Here is an 18,896-nt window from a genome sequence, read left to right on the forward strand (position 1 = left end):
AGTACACAAACAACTACCGTGTGACCCCACATTCAGAGACTGGGCTCTGACTCACGGATATGTCATTCCTCTTAAATCCCTGTAGGAAACGCAAGATACAAGGACTAGGATGGAATGTAAACCATTTCTTAAGGAAGCATGCTAGCATTTCTCTTCTCCAAGAGTTTCCCTCCAAAGAGAACTTGAGCTCATCTTTTCTCCCTGATTCTCTACTGTGGCTGTAAGGGCTGCCTGTTACGGGGAAAGGGGCAGGAAGGAGGGTGTAGAGGCACGCAGGAGGGAGGCACAGGCTCCAGATGATGCAGCATCACGTCCACACCTCTGGGAGGCCCCTCTCCCGATGCTGTGAATTTCATCCATTTCTCTGGTGACTTCCCCAAGCGTCCCTCCATGTGGACCTTCCACACAGTCCAGCAAGAGGCCCCTCCTCCATCTCATCCCACCAACCCCTCCCTCACCCTCATTGCCTGTATATGGACAAAGTATAGCAAGATGTCCGTGCTATCGGGAAAGAGAAAACAAAAGCATAATTTTTAATTTTGTCCACCCATTTTGGGATCAGTACATCTGAGCTGGGTGGAGAGGGGAGGCTGGGCTCAAGCACCAGCCCAGAGAGGAGGCTGAGTGGAGATGCAGAGAATAAAATGCGAAGAGCAAAGAGTAGGCTTGGCCATGACTGGAGCTGGGAGAGACGCTGGAAACCACCCAGTGCTACCCTTTCCCTTCTGGTGGGAAGGGAAGCAGGGCCTGGAAGCTGACGCCAGGAAGAAAAACATCGACCTGCCGGCAGGGGTGGAAGGTGGTCCACTGGGTACAGATGGAGCTGAGTTCCAAGACTGCACTCCAGTTCTGGAAACCTCGACAAAACCCACCGAAGGCTCCCCAAGTCCCCCTCGCCCATTCCGGAGAACAGGTTTTGCTTCTGCCCTTTCCTTTTTGGGAGCAAGAGGAGGATTTTTGCCTAATCACTTCCCAATTCCTTCATCTGGAGTTGGGGATAGGAGCCTTTGTCTTTCGGGTGGCTATGCAGCTTAACACCCAGCATAAGGGCTGGCACAGCACAGGGCTCAACAAGTGTCCGTGCACCGCCACCAACCTCCCTCTCCGCTTTCCCATAAAGGACGCTAGTCTTTGGCAGAAATCTTGGGAAGGAGCGATACATTCTCTCCTTCCGCAGGATAAGCCGCTCGTGCAGGGAAGGTGGCGGAGCACAGAAGAAGGAGCCAGGCCCACAGCGGACAGGAGACCCCAGTGTGAGGAACTGGGGGCCCTGCGGGCACATCGGCCCCCTCTCTCCACTCTTGCTTCTCTGGGAAGAGCTCGGGTCTCAGGGATTCAGCCACGCGCACTTTCTTACCTTGAGAGGCAGCGCGGCAGGCGGGGCCGGGCAGCTCCTGCTGGTCTGGAGGAGCGCACGATGCCTGCCGAGCCTGGCGCTCCTGGGCCGCGTGGACGTGCCCGAGCCCTCAGCGCTCCGCGGGCGCTCCGGGCAGGGTGCCGGCGCCTCGCCACTTCCCCCGGACCGGGGGCTTTCAGCCGCGGCGGCGGCAGCCAGGGGCTGGGGAAGGGAGCCTCCCACGGCGTCCTGAGCCTTCAGGTCCGTGCCCCACACGTGCCGCGGGGCAGGACCGCCCGGCCAGGGCTTCCAGCCCGCGGAGGGACTGCGGCCACCGTCGCCCATGCCGCGAGCCGGGCTAGGGGGTCTGCATGGCCGGGGCTGCCGCCGTCCACGGGTCCCGGAGGCAGGGCATCTGCGAGCGCGCCCCCTCCTCGCATCCACGTCCCAGGTTTTCTTCTCTCCCTCTTTCCCCTCGTCGGGAGCAGAGCAACTGGGAGCAGCTGGTGCCTCTGTCCCACGGCCCTGCCTCTGCGGGGGAGGGGCAGCCGGGTCCCGCGGGAGCCCGAGGGCCCGGCCTGCCGAGAAGCCGGTCCCGGGACCCGAGAGAGAGCGTCCCTCTTCCGGGTCCCCTGCGGCCGCAGTCCGGGCGGGAGCCAGGGCGGGGCGGGCGCGCGCCGGGGTGGGCCGCAGCTGCACGGAGAGGAAGGAAGTTTTCATCTGCTGCTGCTCAGCCATGTCCTCCAGGGGCTCGGCTGGTCCAGCCGGGTCGACTTTCAGACCTCGGTGCCCAGGGATGCGAAGGCCGGCAGCTGCGGGCAGGCGTGACCTGGCCCCATGGCTCCACGACGGCCTGAGGAAGCAAATGATACACCTTCAGCCCAGGGGGAGTCTTCCCCCTGGAGTGGGGAAGGAGTGGGGATGGAGGTGACCCAGCCGCGGGTCAGGACTGTGCATGAACAGACAGGCTGGGGGAGCGAGGCTGGGAGGGGACAGTTGGGACTCGGCTGCCCTCTCCCTGGTGTGTCTGATGGCTTTCCTTCTGTTATCCGGCCCCCTCCCCATGTTTGAATTGAAGACACTAAAGCTACTAGTTTCCATGCTTATCCTAAACTCCATATTAGCGACACCTGTTGTTTGGTGTCTGACACTGAGAGGGATGCATGTAAAGATGAGCCCCCAGGACACTTCAAAGCTCACTTTCAATCTACCTTTCTCGCATCAGTGACACACAGTTGTAGACAACTTTAATGTTTTAATGAATTTCCACTTGAAATCATGTGGTTATTCAGGAATTCCCCAGGGGGTAGTCCCATAGTCCCACAGCAAAATACTAGGCATCACATACACACACACACACACACACACACACACACACACACAGAGATAGATAAGTAGAAATAAAGAGATAAAGATGAAAAAGAGAAAATAAGAAAGAGAGAAAGATGAAATAAGAAAATCTATCCAGGTGACAAATCAAGCAGGAGGTTTTTTGTTAAATTATTTTAAGAAATAGTTTAGTTTTCTTAAACTGTGAGAACAATAGGAAATCACCTGAAAATTCATCCAGTAATTCACATTTAGTGGGCTACTACAGGCTCAATATCCCTCACAATGGAAAAGAGCCCTTTGAGTCCTGCTGACCTTGATCCTGGGGACAGCATAGCAGTGAGTGGAAAAGGTCTTTTCTTTATCAATTTGAGCTTGACTGGGAGGGAACCAGGAAATGATCCTCTGAGACAAACTGGCACGTGGCCTGGAGTGCTGGCAGCAAACTAGCCTGAGCCACAGCCTCCCAACTCCTGACCATGACCTCCCACAGAAAGTGTACCTTCAGTGGCCGAGGGCACCGGCCCTGGCTGACCACCGCTGGCCGGGGAGGCTCCTTGGAAATTCTCAGCCTGGGTGGATGGCGCCCTGTGTTTGTTTTCCTTCTTAAACATCTTCACACAGCTTTTCCATCCAAGTTTATGGAGGCTTCTCCTTGTTTCCAGACAGCTGACAAATGACTCAGTCTACATGTGTCCAGAGCTGTCTGGGCCAGGCTCTGGGCGCTGTAGCCCTTTTATAACAAACACCATGACAGAGAAAATTGCAGCAAAACATATGGCCAAGTCTCAGACTTATCCATTGAAATTATGACATATTGATCTGATTATATTTATTTTCAACAAAAATCCCATGTGAGTGATGTCTAGGCCTCTTTATGTAACTCACTCTCCTATAAAAGAACTTACTTGGACATTGTAACCACTCAACAAGTATTGTACTAGTTGGTTAACCGATTAACTCTGAATAAGGCCAGTGGGGAGCTCTGTCTTCCTGCAGAACAGGAATTTGGGGAGAAGTACCGTTGTCTTGTCTTAGCTTCCAGGGGTTCGAGCATCACACTAGGTGCTCTGCATTTCTGTTATTCACAGTTCAACCCCATCCTGAGAGGCAGGGGGCAGTGTTTCCACTGCACAGGTGAGGAAGGTGGAGCTCGGGGAGGGGAAATGATTGCCTTTTTACCACAACTGCCCCAGATGGGCAGGGGTTTAAGGAACCATCAGAAGAGAAGTTTCACTTCAACTCCAACCTGCAAATAAAACAATGTACTAGGGGCTTCCCTGGTGGCGCAGTGGTTGAGAGTCCGCCTGCCAATGCAGGGGACACGGGTTCATGCCCTGGTCCGGGAAGATCCCACATGCCGCGGAGCGGCTGGGCTCGTGAGCCATGGCCGCTGAGCCTGCGCGTCCGGAGCCTGTGCTCCTCAGCGGAAGAGGCCACAACAGTGAGAGGCCCGCGTACTGCAAAAAAAAAAAAAAAAAAACAACAAAGTACCACAAAGTCTGTGGTGGTGGTGAGTTCAGGACAATTCTCTCTTCCGACTTGTTATTAGCAAGGCTGCCGCAGAGATGATTACTGCCAAATGTTTCATGTCTAGGTTGTTTGGGCTGGCCTGGGAGGAGAGTAAACAAATGGCGGGGATGCCACTGGGGGGTTGACAGGAGGGCGGAGGGACTTACCTGGAGGACACGTGTAAGACACCTCCTTAGTATTGGGGGGACTTTTAGGGAGCTGGGGTTCTCTGTGAGAAGTAGGGGCAGGTGCCAGAAAAACATGGGTTTCTGCTGTGATGTAAATAGCAGAGGGACTGAGAGCACGAGCTTTGGTGCTACACAGACATTTTTCTGAGCCCACTGTGTGGCTTTGTGACCTTGAGCAAGTTACTTAACCTCTCTGATAATCAGTTTCCTCTTCTCTGCGTTAACAATACCCACTTCATAGGGTTGCTGAGAGGATGAAGTGGAAGTGTCTGTCAACGCCTTGTTTAGCATAGTATCGGGCACAAAAAGGTTTCTCGATAAATGTTAGCATTTCTTAGAATGCATATGCACACACTTTTCAGGCCTAGGAAGTTTGGTTGACCCAATGGAACAATTTGAGCTGTTGCATGAAATCTTTTTTTTTTTAAACCTGCAATGGCAATCATATGCAAGTTTGTATGCTTCCTATCTGATGGGTAAGCATCTGAGAACTGAAGAAGTCACTGCGATGAGGGAAGGGTTAAGGTTAGGGTTAGCAGTGAGTTTGGGGTCTGGAGGTCTGACATGATCATTTATTAGCTGTGACTCACAGCAAGTTTCTGACCCTCAGTGGACTTACCTGAGCAAAATATATTTCTGCCCTTTCTGTCTTACAGAATTGTTTTGAAGGTCAAAGGGGATAATCTGTGTAACAGTACTCTGTAAACACAAAATTAATATTTATTAAGTCTTTACATCAGGATGGGTGTTGTTATAATAATATCATTAATAATAACTCTAAACTTAACCATCGTCTGATTTCTCTGAAAACTCAAGATCTCTTTGTCTGAAAGGATTCTAAATTGATTTCATATTTCTCCACCACCACTGACCTTCAAGATTCATAAGGTGTGAAGGCAAACAACAGATAATTTAAACTGGACTCTATTTCTGCTAATGACCTCTTCTCATCACTTCTAGCGAGAAAAGAAGATTCTAGAAACTTAACATGGGTGGAGCGGGGAGTGGGCACTGAGGAGAGATGTCAGGGCTTCTCTCTCTCCAACCTTGTGACAACCTCATGCAGTCGGCAGCTGAGCCCCCTTCCAGAGACGCAGAAAGAGACTGAGAGCACCGGGGTCCGGGGCTCGGGCGCAGCAGCGGAGATTTCATCGGGTCTGGATCCCTCCTCCCCTCTCTAGACCGGTGGATGGTGCACACAGCTGGTCCAGCCCGTCTGCTCCTCTCTCCAAACCTGGGCTCCCTGGAAAGGCCCACCCACCCACATGAGCTGCCTTGCTGCCCAGGGAGCTACTCGCTAAAGTTGTTTCTCTAGCGTTCTTAAGAGCTTAAATGATTTAAGATTGTACAAAATGGTACCTTATCAAGATCTGTTGTCTGAATTGAAGAAAAGTAATTCTCCCAAGAGTAGTGATTCCAGAGAAAGAGTGTTAGAGGACCATGTCCCGGGGGTCCCAAGGGCTCCTGGAAATATTCCATTCAGGAGTGACATCCTCTCCACACGCACTCATTCTCTCAGGGGAGTTCACGCCACCCGTCCTTGGCAACTAAATTTGGAGCCTTCTGGAGTCCCTGTGCCCAGTTTGGTCGTGACCTTCCGGCATTAGCGCCTGATAAGAAGAGAAGAAGGTGGTAACTATAGTCCTCTCCTGCCAAAGGATATGTTTTGGAAAATGCACTGTTTAAAAATAATTTTCCAAGAATTTTCTTCCTTCTTTTTTTAATTTTTCTTTTTTATTTTTGGCTGCATTGGGTCTTCATTGCTGTGTGCGTGTGGGCTTTCTCTAGTTGCAGCGTGTGGGCTTATTGCGGTGGCTTCTCTTGCGTAGCATGGGCTCTAGGCGTGCGGGCTTCAGTAGTTGTGGCTCGCGGGCTTAAACCGTAGACTCAGTAGTTGTGGTACCCGGGCTTAAGTTGCTCAGTGGCATGTGGGATCTTCCCGGACCAGGGCTCGAACCCGTGTCTCCTGCACTGGCAGGCGGATTCTTAACCACTGCACCACCAGGGAATTCCCGGAAAATGCATTCTTGATTCAAGAAAGAACGAGAGACAAGGCGGAGGTGGGGGTGGGCCTGAGGGAGAGCTTGGCAGAAATGAAGCCTGAATGGTTAGGGAGGCAGAGAGAGTGGACCCGAGCAGAACTCTGTGGGGCCCCCAATTACAAAGGCCTCTCCATGTCCCCTGCCTCTTGTTTGTAGAAAAGCTGAAGTCTCCCAGGCCTCCCTGAGTCCAAAAGAGTGAGCCCAAGCAGGTTATGATCAGGACAATAGGGTCCCAGACTCAATGTCTGATGCACACTCCTGAGCTGTTTTACAGATACTATACCTGCCACCAGAGGGAAAAAGCTCACTGCATGATGACCAGACTGCAGCCATGATATAACTGCCACACCCTGAGCAGTACTGAGTCTATGGCTAGCACAATTCCAAGAACTGGCCTCAAGAGAATGGGATTAGCACTGTTGCTCATGATCATCTATACCTTTGTGGGCATCAAAGTAATTATAGCTTGCTCTGCCCGTATACATAAGCAGGCAACCAAAACTGTCAGCAAAGAGATACTACAGACACATGTCAACATCTTCCACTCTAAGACCTCAATGCCCTTTCTCAGCATGAAGAAGTTACAGAAGATGTACCTTCGTTCCTAATCCCATAGAAAAGAAATGATATCTGATGGGGGCGGGGGTGAGGGGTGGGGGTGGGGGGGATTTGTAAGTAGCTCTTTGCAGGAAACTGTCCTCAGCAGGAAACCCCCTTTCTTGTTACTTTAGCAAAGCATCTTATGGAAAAACCCCGAACAAACTTTTTGGCTAACCCAATATATTGTAACTAACCTTAAACCAGGCACCCACATGCTCTGCTCATCTCCAGCCCAAGCACACTTTTCAAATCTTCTGATCACACAATACCTTGCCTAACTTGTTGGTTCTTTCCTTAGATCAGAGAAGTAGAAATGAAGAATAAGTAATTAACAGATGATCAGATCTCTTCCCTAGCTTCCCCTTCAGTAATCTTGTGAACAGACTGTGTGAACAACACAGCATCTAAAGAAAATCACAAGAAGTTGAGAAGCCTGCACGCAGTGGGGGAGGGTGATGACTCTGACCCCCTATCTAAATGATTAACTGAAATTATGCCCCTTTTTTTCCCTTTAAAAACTGTCATGGCTTAGTAGAATCTTCAGAATTGGTCTTGGGACATGAGTCCACCTTCTCCCCAGATTGCGGGCTTTTCTGATTAAAGCATTTTTCCTTTCTACCAACCACTGCCTCTCAGGTATTGATTTTTTGGTTTGTTTGTTTTTGTTGCATTTTTGAATTTTATTTTATTTATTTTTTATACAGCAGGTTCTTGTTAGTTATCTACTTTATACAAATTAGTGTATACATGTCAATCCCAATCTCCCAATTCATCACACCACCACCACCACCACCCTGCTACTATCCCCCCTTGGTGTCTGTATGTTTGTTCTCTACATCTGTGTATTTCTGCCCTGCAAATTGGTTCATCGGTACCATTTTTCTAGGCTCCACATATATGCGTTAATATATGATATTTGTTTTTCTCTTTCTGACTTACTTCACTCTGTATGACAGTCTCTAGATGCATCGCATCCACATCTCTACAAATGACCCAATTTCATTCCTTTTTATGGTTGAGTAATATTCCATTGTATATATGTACCACATCTTCTTTATCCACTCATCTTTTGATGGGCATTTAGGTTGCTTCCATGACCTGGCTATTGTAAATAATGCTTCAATGAACATTGGAGTGCATGTGTCTTTTTGAATTATGGTTTTCTTTGGGTATATGCCCAGTAGTGGGATGGCTGGGTCATATGGTAATTCTATTTTTAGTTTTTTAAGGAACCTCCATACTCGGGTATTGATTTTTGGGTGGTGAGCAGCCAGACCTGAGATCAGTAACAAGAGTGATGGCAGGAATCAGCACTGAGCATTCCTGCTCAGGCCGTACAAATAAAGCTTCAGGACTTTCCAGAATATTCTGTCTACTGGTTAGAAATGCACCTTCACAGTTGTAGCTTGGTTTCCTCCGTTATCATAAGGAGATTTGCCTAATAGTGAGCTTGATGGTGGTGACAGTGAGAGCTGCCATTTACGAAAAATCTCTTTTATGCCTGACACGGCCAAGGGCACTTTATATATATGACTTCTCACCCCCAGAACAAGGTAAATATTAGACTCTGTCTCAAAGACAGGAACACAAAATCTGCAGAAGTTAAACTGCTTTCCCAAAGTGACATAGCAATGAGGTAGACCCAGGTCTTTCAGGATCCAAAGTCCATGCCCTTTCCACAATGCCACATTGCCTCCCAATGAATATATTTAGAGGACAACCTTATCTTCTATTTTACAGACAAAGACTTGAGATTTGGAGAGGTTAAAAAAAGAAAATTTTCTCACATCCTCCCCAGGTTCCAGGGGCACGTGGTCCCCTCAACTCCTCCACTCCTTACTTTCTCCAAACCCAGTCCCCTGTGACTATTTTTTCCTCTCCTCCAAAAGCAAGCTGGGCTCATTTCTTCAGGAGATGACACTGTGTCAGATAGTCCCCTTGTGATGACTATTTATGGAGGAACCAGATGGAAACGCTTGGGAAATGCTCTGATTAGAAAGAGGCTTTCATTTCCATCCTGCTTCTATTTCCTTTACTGCCTGCCACCCAACTCCATACACACATGGGTGTGTTCTGAGCGATTCTTTGTATGTTAAGTTGCTATGTGTCTACACTGGCATCTGATCACACAGGCTGATGCTTTTGAAGTAAATGGAAAAATTTCTTGAACAGATCAGAGCACTGGCCTGAGGAACTCGAACGCTCTGTCCTGTGTCGAGCTTAGATGGCCATCCTCTCGTTCACGGTTCTGAGACACTTTCTACTACGAGGTGCTGGGCAGTTAGAGGTGGGGTCCTTGCAGTGAGCAGGACCACTCCACCGAGGGGCTGGGGTGGGGGGAGGAGAAGGGCGGCTTGAAGGGGAGGAGTGTGTTTGGGGTCTGTGTTCGCTGAGGTCCGGGCCAGAGCCAGAGGCTGTACCTCTTCACTTGGTCTGTAATTGTCCCTTGGGGAAGCCATCCTCAGAGGGCTGTGAGTTTACTGGAAGGAGGCTTCACGGAAGCTTGATTAGTTGAGTAGCAATGATTTCAAGTGCACATTTTGTAAGTTCCAGGTGAACTTGGTGACGGCGCAGTTTGATCCCACGTGCCCGGCGCCTCCCATCTGCTCTCCTGTTTAGTCCTCGGGATGCAGAGCCTGAGGCCCAGGGAGGTGGGTCAACTTGTCCACTGCTGCTGACCAGAGGCAAAGCCAGCCCTCAGCCCTTCTGTCATAACTGCACACAGGGCCCTGATGGCACCAGGTGCCTCCCAGACCCACCCAGGCCACACTCCCTGCCACCCCATCGCATCCTGGCAGTGCCCAGCCCATCCTGGCCAGCCGACTATACTGACGCTCTGCACCCGTCTTCCAAGCCCCAGGTCTGCACGCCCATGAGCCTAGGTCCCCAGTGTCTCCAGCCTTGTCAACTCCACAGACAGTGCTTTGCCTGCACCACCCCTGCTTTCCCAGACTCTCCTCCCACTCTTCCTCTGTGGGGTCCCCTCAGACAGGACAGGTGAGTTCCCCAGGGCCACCGTGCAAAGCCTCCACCCCGACCCTGGCTGAGCTCTCCCCTTCCCTGTCCTCCCCATCCTTGCTAGACACTCTGGCCATCAGTAATACTTCCTTTTCTAGCACTTTCTGCCAAAAACATTCATTCTGATGCCAATGGTAGAAGTAAGAAAGAAAAGACAGGAAAGAAGGAAGTTTTCAAAAGGCTTTAGAAATTTTCTTTTTTCTAACTCCTGACACAGTCTCAAAAGCCATCTGAAATATTTTAATGTTGCAACTCCTCTCCCATAAGTAAAATATTAGGCTCAATTGTAAACTCAGATCAGAACTACATATTGGTAATTTTTTAATATACACCAGACTACAAAGTTTATTGAGACTCTATGGAACTATGACTAATTCAGCAGTGAGCTTGAAAAGCTATGTGTCTGATATACTTGCATAGTGAGGCACCGTTTACATAGAAGTGAAGGTTTTATCAGGTCTTAATAGGAACAGTTGTATCCATATGATGAGCACCCTCTTTTCACCCTCTGGTAACGGCCCTGCATGAAGGCTTTGAAGGGAAAACACAGTGATCCTCAGCCCTTGTTGGGGAGTTTGATCTTTTGCACTACTCCCTAATTCCTGAAAGGGTAGAATGATCCAGAAGTCAAGAACCAGTCCCCTGGATCAGTGTTAAACAGAACCTCTGTCCCAAAAAAGGTACAATGTGATCACTTAAGCAATAGGGAGGGAGAAATCTAGAATTAATAAGGCTGGATAATATTGGGGATCCTTACTTGTCCAATGGATTCCCAGCTTCAGTTTTAGAATTTCCCAGCTTCTGCTGTACTTTTTTTTTTTAAGTTTCTTAAAATAAATTTATTTATTTTATTTATTTATTTTTGTCTGCATTGGGTCCTCAGGTGCACAGGCTTTCTCTAGTTGGCAAAACACAGTGGCTACTCTTTGTTGCAGTGCGCGGGCTTCTCATTGCAGTGGCTTCTTTTGTTGTGGAGCATGGGCTCTAGGCGCACAGGCTTCAGTGGTTGTGGTTCACAGGCTCAGTAGTTGTGGCTCGCGGGCTCTAGAGCGCAGGCTCAGTAATTGTGGCACACGGGTTTAGTTGCTCTGTGGCATGTGGGATCTTCCCGGACCAGGGCTCGAACCCATGTCCCCTGCATTGGCAGGTGGATTCTTAACCACTGCACCACCAGGGAAGCCCTCTGCTGTACTTGACAGGAGCTTCAGGCTGAAGGACTGTCCCCTAACAGAGACAGACCTAGGCTTTGGTCTGGAGAGAGTGATGGAGAGGAAGGAGCCGTGGACCAGACTGCAGTACTAGCCTCACGCCTTACCAGTAGCACAGATGTGAGGGTTCAACTTCTGCACGTAAAATTTTTTTTAATTTTTATATTTTAACTTCAGAATGTTACTGAATATATTTTACTTCATAGTGTTACTGAATAATTACCATGTTTAGGACCATAGAAGGGAATTTGAATCCTGACGCTTTCTTCTAATATAAGACAAATAGATTGAACAACTGATGTCATTGCCAGGAAGTGACACAAGTTCACTATTTTAACAAATGCTACCGAGCATCTCCTGTGTGCCAGGTGCTGTGAGTCCTGTGTGACAGGGTTACAGAGGTGAGACTGCACTGTCAGTGCCCAAAGCAGCTTAGACCCTGTGGAGTGCAAACTGCACAAGCAAGTAAACGTCCTTAGAGGCCATGAAACCAAAGTGCCACAGGGCTCAGAAGAAAGGACATCATATTAGAGTGGGGAGAGTCAATAGAAGACGGCCTTTGTGGGCTGAATGTTTGTGTCCCTCCAAGATTCACATCGAAACCTAGTCCCAGAGGAATTGTGTTTGGAGGTGGGGCCTTTGGGAGATAATCAGGTCATGAGGGTGGAGCCCCTTTGGTGGGATTAGTGTCCTTACAAGAAGAGGCCAGAGGGCAGTTCCTGCTCTTTCTGCCACGTGAGGACACACCAAGAGTCAGCAGTGGGCAACCAGGAATAGGGATCTCGCCAGACACCAAGTTGGCCAGCACCTTGATCTTGTATTTCCCAACCTCCAGAGCTGTGAGAAATACGTTTCTATTGTTGATAAGCCACTCAGTTTATGGTATTTTGTGATAGCAGCCCAAGCTGAGACGGAAATGGGGTGCTGCTATAATAAATACTTAAAAATGTGGAAGCAGCTTTGAAACTGGGCAGTAAAGGAACTTTTAAAGGCAGTGCTGGTGCAAGCTCAGAAAGGAAAGGAGAGCTGTAGAGAAAGCTTCCATCTCCTTAGAGATCACATAAATAATCATGTACAGAATGTTGGCAGATATATGGATGGAAAAGGCCGTTCTGATGGGGTCTCAGATGGAAACAAGGAACGTGTTACTGGACAATGGAGAAAAGGCAATCCTTCTTATAAATTGGCAAAGAACTTAGCTGAATTGTGTTTGTTTCCTAGTGTTTTGTGGAAGGCAGGACATGGGAGTGATAAAATTGAATATTCAGCTGAGGAGGGTTTTTCTTGTCCGTGTGGCTTTCAGGATCTTAGTTTTCCAACCAGGGATCAAACCCGTGCCCCCTGCAGTGGAAGCTTGGAGTCCTAACCACTGGACCACCAGGGAATTCCTAGCTGAGGAGGTTTCTAAGTGAAGTGTTAAAGGAAAGGCTTGGCTCCTTTTGACTTCTTATAGTAAATTGTGAGAAGAGAGAAATGGCTTGAAGATGGTATTATTAAGCAAAAAGGAACTAGAACTTGAAGATTTGAAAAATTATCATATTACAAAGAAAATGAGAAAGCATGTTTGGAAGAGAACACTTAGGGTGTGGCCAGGCGACTGATAAGTAGATTAGTATGAGTGTGAACTGCGTCAGAGAAGACTTGAATAGACATTTCTCCAAAGGGGACATACAGATGGCCAACAGGCACATGAAAAGATGCTCCACATCATTAATCATCAGAGAAATGCAAACCAAAACTACAATGATAGATCATCTCACATCTGTCAGAATAGTTATCATCAAGAAGTCTACAAATAACAAATGTTGGTGAGGGTGTGGAGGAAAGGGAGCCCTCGTGGTGCACAATTGGTGGGAATATAAATTGGTGCAGCCGGTATGGAAAACAGTATGGAGATTCCTCAAAAATTAAAAATAGAACTACTATATGATCCAGCAATTCCACTCCTGGGTATATATGCAAGGAAAACGAAAACGCTAATTTGAAAAGACACATGCACCCCAATGTTCATAACAGCATTATTTACAATGACCAAGATATGGAAGCAACCTAAGTGTCCATCAACAGATGAATGGATAAAGAAGATGTGGTATAGGGCTTCCCTGCTGATGCAGTGGTTGAGAGTCCGCCTGCCGTTGCAGGGGACACAGGTTTGTGCCCCAGTCCAGGAAGATCCCACATGCCGCGGAGCGGCTGGGCCCATGAGCCATGGCCGCTGGACCTGCGCGTCCGGAGCCTGTGCTCCGCAACGGGAGAGGCCACAACACTGAGAGGCCCGCGTATCGCATAAAAAAAAAAAAAAAAAAAAAAAAAGATGTGGTGTATGTATACAATGGAATATTAGCCATAAAAAAGAATGAAATTTTGCCATTTGCAACAATGTGGATGGACCTAGATGGTATTATGCTTAGTGAAATAAGTCAGAGAAAGCAATTACTGTATGTTATCACTTATATATGGAATCTAAAAAATAGAACAAATGTATGTAACAAAACAGAAACAGACTCACAGATATAGAGAACAAACTAGTGGTTACCAGTGGGGAGAGGGGCACGATGGGGGTATGGGATTAAGAGACACAAACTACTGTGTATAAAATAGGTGAGATAAGAGCCAGCATGGAGCACCAAGGTGTGGTGGGCACGTAGTCATGCCCAGCAGGCAGGTGCAGATGACTCAGGTGTGCAGGTCTGGTTCACCTTCGCCTGGCGGACCAGGCAGAATCAGCAACCTCAACCAGGCATGTGTGGATTTGCTTCTCACCCATGCTCTCTGCATTTCAGAAGGAAATCCTGCAATAGCAGAAAAAAGGCCTTATTTATCTTGATAGGCCACGTCAAGTACAAGAGGAGTGAGGGGTAGAGGGCAGCAAGAAACACTTAAAAGTGCAACTGTTTGAAAACAGAATGCTTTTCATTAGGTCTGTGCAGCTGCTTAAATAATGGAAAATGACTGTTTATTCCATTTAACACACATAGGCATTAAAACCCCTTTTTTTAAACTTTGCTTCACTTATCTCCACCTGGTAGTCAGGGGAGAGGAAAAGGTCCTTGCTTGTGAAGCAACTTGGAAGATGCCAGGAAGGCCTACTTGGCCTAAAAGTTATGCTTATCAGAGTGACATAGACCCAAAAGATCTATCCCCATGGATTCATTTCTCTGGGTTAATCATTGCCTTGGGGGTGAGGGTGGATTCTCCTTTAATACACTAATTACTCTGGGAGGAGCAAACCCACCACACTCTAGTGTCTCGGTGCAAGTGGTTTTCTTAGGCTGCATCCTTAGGAGGGCCCAGGGGTGCAGACTGGAGGAACAAGCCTCACTCACCGCCCCAGGGAGCTCCCCACAAGCCGAGGATCCGGGGCAGCTGAGGAAGATAAAGGGTTAATGAGCTCAGTGTTTCCAGCTGTAGTTGCAGCCGTTTCTTTTAGTCACTTTCTACTTCTAAAATAGCGTAAGTGACGTAAAAAATTTTAAAGATAATTTTCATCCTTTCCAGCTCTTTGTTATCACAAATATTTGCTTCTGAAAGAAACATGTTCGCACGTGTACACTTATGTGACTGTGCTTTTTTGGTTTGTTTTGAGTTTAGCAAGAGGAAAAAACCAGTTAACACTAAAAAAAATCCAGCCAAGCAGAAAATTGGGAACAGCAGCAGCTGTGAGGAGAGATGTGCACACCGGGTACAAATGAGTTTCCTTTCCCCCCCGCCCCGAGACTCTGTCCTCAGTCCTCTGAGTCACCAGAGGCCCATCGGATAGGCGGCCATGGTGTGGGCGGGATGGTGTCGGAGGAGAGAAGGGAGAGAGCCTCCTGAAGAGTCCTGATGGAAGAGGCGCCTCAAGGCTGAGGGTTTCCAGTACCGAGGAGCCGCCCTGGCAGCCCCGGCTCGGAGGGAGAAGGCCCTGCCCCTTCCGGACCCGACAGGTGATCTTGGGCGAGTCACTGGGCTTTCTGATCCTCGTTTTCTCATCTGTAAAATGATAATGGTAATGATGTCTCCCTTGCGGAATATAAGCAAGGACTAAATGAGATACTATACAAGGAAGCAGTTTGTAGGATGGATACTGCTGTGCACGGATGCATAGATGGCTCTACTCAAGGTTACAATATGTCCCTGAAAGACGTGTCCTCCTGCACGTGGCTCACACCAGTCTTAAAAACGTATAGGGGGCTTCCCTGTTGGCACAGTGGTTGAGAGTCCGCCCGCCGTTGCAGGGGACACGGGTTCGTGCCCCAGTCCGGGAAGATCCCACATGCCGCGGAGCGGCTGGGTCCGTGAGCCATGGCCGCTGAGCCTGCGCGTTCAGAGCCTGAGCTCCGTATCGGCAGAGGCCACAACAGTGAGAGGCCCGAGTACCGCAAAAAACAAACAAACAAAAACGTATAGGAATTAGCCAGTGAAAGAGGAGGGACAGTATTTGTGTTCGCAATGAACAAAACACGCAAAGAAACCCGAGGTCTGCAATGTGCAGGGCCGGCCGGGGCTTGCGGAACTGCGAGGCAGGGTAGCGATGAGTCTCAAGGGGGTTGGGCTCGGTGCCCTGTCAGGTTTGAGGCAGACAGCAGCGGGAGCTGACCCCGCAGGGCATCACGTGCCATGTTAGGGAGCTTGGATTTTTATTCCCTAGAGCAATGTTTATCTACTGTGTTCAATGAAATGTTAACAGACATGTCTGTTAGAGTTTCTATAGTCCAGCAAGTTCAGGATTAAACAGTAAATCCTGTTTCTTTGCTGCAGGACTTGTCAGAGCCTTTACTATGCTAAGGTGCTCCATGAAGCTTCAACAAGGGCAGGCACTCTGCCGTATTTCTTCACGTTTGACAGGAGGACCTTTTTCTGATCCTGCCCTCTCTGGAACGCCCACTGCACCAGGGTTTCCATTTTCTAGCTCCACAGTTGGGAAATGCTGCCACTTCAGGGAGTCAGCGTCAGGGTCACTGCATGTCTGTGCTTGTAAATGTTACTGTGCTTTTCCAACCTTTCCTGACCCTCTGTCTGCTCGCCAAGACCCCGTCCCAACCTTCTCTTCTCAAGGGCCCTGCTTCTTCCCCAGTGGATGAGTGTACAAAAAGGATGAAGTCAAGCTGGGCTGGCCCTTGGCTACATCCTAACACATCCACGTCTGCACACTCTGTCCTAATTAGTTCCAGAGATGGCGTTCCTCTTTCCTAGGGTGGACGCCAACATGTCAGTCTAAGAAGAGGAAAGAACTGTCAGCGAAGGGAGGCTACCTGTTCCAGGTCACAGAGTTGAAATAGATGGAGGCCTGGCTAGAACCTGTCTCAGCTGCGGCGGCGGGGCCTTCCGCAGGTCCCACTGCCATCCAGACACCCGGGAGGTAGTCCTGGTCCGAGAACGTGGCAAAGGCACGTCATCAGTACAGCGTTTATACCAGCACAAAATTACTTAGTCAGATCTTGAATATGTGTGGTAGAAATCTCTCAAGTTTCTTTTACCAGAACTATTTTGTTCCCTTTCTTTTCACTACAGTTTCTTCATATAAACCACTCTTAGTCCCAGAACTACCAGGGATTAATATAATGCTTTCTGCCCTAACAATTAAAACAAAAACTAATTTATTGAGCTGCCTTTCACAGGCGCTCTGTCATTTTTGCTCTTTTCCCAGCACTTTCCCTGGTTCCCACCGTGCTGGGGATGCCCAGGAGGTGGGCATGAGACGGGTACCCTAACCCTGCAGCAGCTTCAGCAAGCTCTGCCCTCAGCATCACCACGTAGAACCAAACACTCCGGGGTGTGTTGGCTTCACTTAACATTTTTGGATTTAGAGACAACACATGAATAAAATAGCCATTTAAAGCGCTTTGCCAGAGGTGGCCTCTGGGCATTGAGTCAATGAAACCCCTTTCTTTCTCCGCTGCTCATTTCTCTTGGCACTTAGAGTTAAGCTGTTCCTTGGCCTTTTTCTTTTTCCAGGTACTTTGGGTAGAATTAGTTTCTGTTTATTTGTTTTTAAATACATCTTTAAAATCTGTATGACTGTTTTCGAAGTTTTCAAAACTCATAGCTACTTTAATCACTTTTTCCGGGCACTGTTTCAATCCAGATACTTTGAAGAAACTGGGCCTTAGAGCTGGCACACACATGTCCTGAATAAGGGCCCTTGTTCTCCAAGTTTAAAGCAATCTGATTTGGAAGGAGTGAGACGTTGCTTGTGTTTAAAAATAGCCAGCTGAATATGGGAGGCTTTTTCCAATTACTGTGGAAAGATACTTTCAGGCCCGATTAGCCCCCATACCACAACTATAAATGTTTTACAGCTTGTGGGCATAAATATATTTGAGATAATTTGGGGCAGTCATTCAAAAATTGATCATTTGAACATGACATATCCAAGGCTGAACTATTTGATCAAGTCAAATATTGCTAATTCTTCATGAAGAATATAATTAATTACTATATGTAACTTAGTTCAACCGTACATTTACACAACATATTTACCTTTTTAAAGAATACATGTGTATATATATATTCAAAGAATATATATGTATATAAATATACTTATCTGCTGAATCATTTTTTCTTCCCAGCAGCTTTGCCTCCAATTTCTTTCTGATTTAATCCATCCCTTATGCTGCTGCTTGGGATACCTGCCCATAGCACATGCATGAAGCCATGAAAGATAAAGGAATTTATGGCACCTGTAAATGATGATTAGAATGGTGGAGAATGGGATTGAATCTAAGCAAGAGGGGAGCCATTCATGAGGCTACTGATGGACAGGGAAGAAATGGGAGATTCAATGAAGTGTGAGTCATGATGAGATTGGAAGCCCACGAGGAGGGATACTTGAATAACTAAACTACAAGGACATGGATGGTCTGGGAGCTGGAGGTTGGCCTTCAAGCTTTCAGAGGTGGTGCAGTGTCCAGGGGCAGTGTCTGGGGGCAGCTGTCAGAGTGGGCAGCTGCTGGAGAGGGAAGAAAAGACCATTTGAGACACGACATGAAAAAACCGAGATGCTGGGGAACCCAGATGGCCTCCCCTGGGAATGTCTAAGTCACAAAAAGGATGGAATTTGAGTGGAAGGAAGCCCAGGAACCAGTGAGTGAAGAGGGTGACTGAGAGATGACAGAAACCGGGGAGAAGCCCAGGGAGGGGGTGGGTAGCATGTCCGAGTCACATGAACGTCAGAGGCAAAGGTCTGACAGGAAAATGGGTGCAACTGTGTGGAGGTAGCAGAGGTGGGCACGGAAGCAGCCACCCCCCTTCCTGTGGGCCCCGGTTACATGGCATATGGGAGGAAAAACAGCCTTGAGTGTCCGTGGGAGAGCCGTCTCAGAGAACCTCCCCATTTCAGAGGAGAGGCCATGAACAGAAGGCAGACTCAGGCGCATCAGGGCCTGTACAGAGGTGCACAGTGATTGCTCAGGTGAAGGGAGGTGGGGACTCAGGGCCTCTGGCTGCGTGCACAGCGATGAGCCTGCTGGCTTCTTAGAGGGTGGGCTTCAGCCTGGCCGTCTCGGGCCACAGCCCTTGTCGTCCAGGGCGGCTGCCCTTCCAGTGTGCCCTGTGTGCTTCTGGGTCCTCACGGTCCCCAAGCACACTCTGGATCCTCCCACCTCTGCCCTCTGCCCCCAGCGCCCCACGGGAGATGCCCTATTTCAGTCCCATCTGTCTCCAATGCCTGACACAAAAGCCA

At 48.5% G+C, this 18,896-nt stretch overlaps 1 protein-coding gene and 1 long non-coding RNA gene across 6 annotated transcripts in view; one reads left to right on the forward strand and one right to left on the reverse strand.

Annotated features, from left to right (window-relative positions):
- The window catches only part of PSD3 (pleckstrin and Sec7 domain containing 3), a 669,219-nt gene extending 666,120 nt beyond the window's left edge, over positions 1-3,099 (reverse strand). For 3 of the 5 annotated variants that reach the window (XM_079909126.1, XM_079909127.1, XM_079909128.1), the window contains exon 1: positions 1,358-2,273. In XM_079909126.1, the coding sequence (XP_079765252.1) occupies positions 1,358-2,074 (717 nt within the window). In that variant the 5' untranslated portion in view covers positions 2,075-2,273. Of the gene's footprint in view, positions 1-1,357; positions 2,274-2,890 lie in introns of those variants that run through there. The other 2 variants (XM_079909122.1, XM_079909125.1) reach the window with 2 other exon arrangements.
- An 11,930-nt stretch (positions 3,100-15,029) lies between these two features.
- The window catches only part of LOC307179642, a 40,711-nt gene continuing 36,844 nt past the window's right edge, over positions 15,030-18,896 (forward strand). The window contains exon 1 of the long non-coding RNA XR_013825490.1: positions 15,030-15,159. This is a non-coding gene — a long non-coding RNA (uncharacterized lncRNA). The remainder of the gene's footprint in view (positions 15,160-18,896) is intronic.

Source organism: Stenella coeruleoalba, assembly GCF_951394435.1.
Source record: "Stenella coeruleoalba genome assembly, chromosome: 21".
Classification (NCBI taxonomy): domain Eukaryota; kingdom Metazoa; phylum Chordata; class Mammalia; order Artiodactyla; family Delphinidae; genus Stenella; species Stenella coeruleoalba.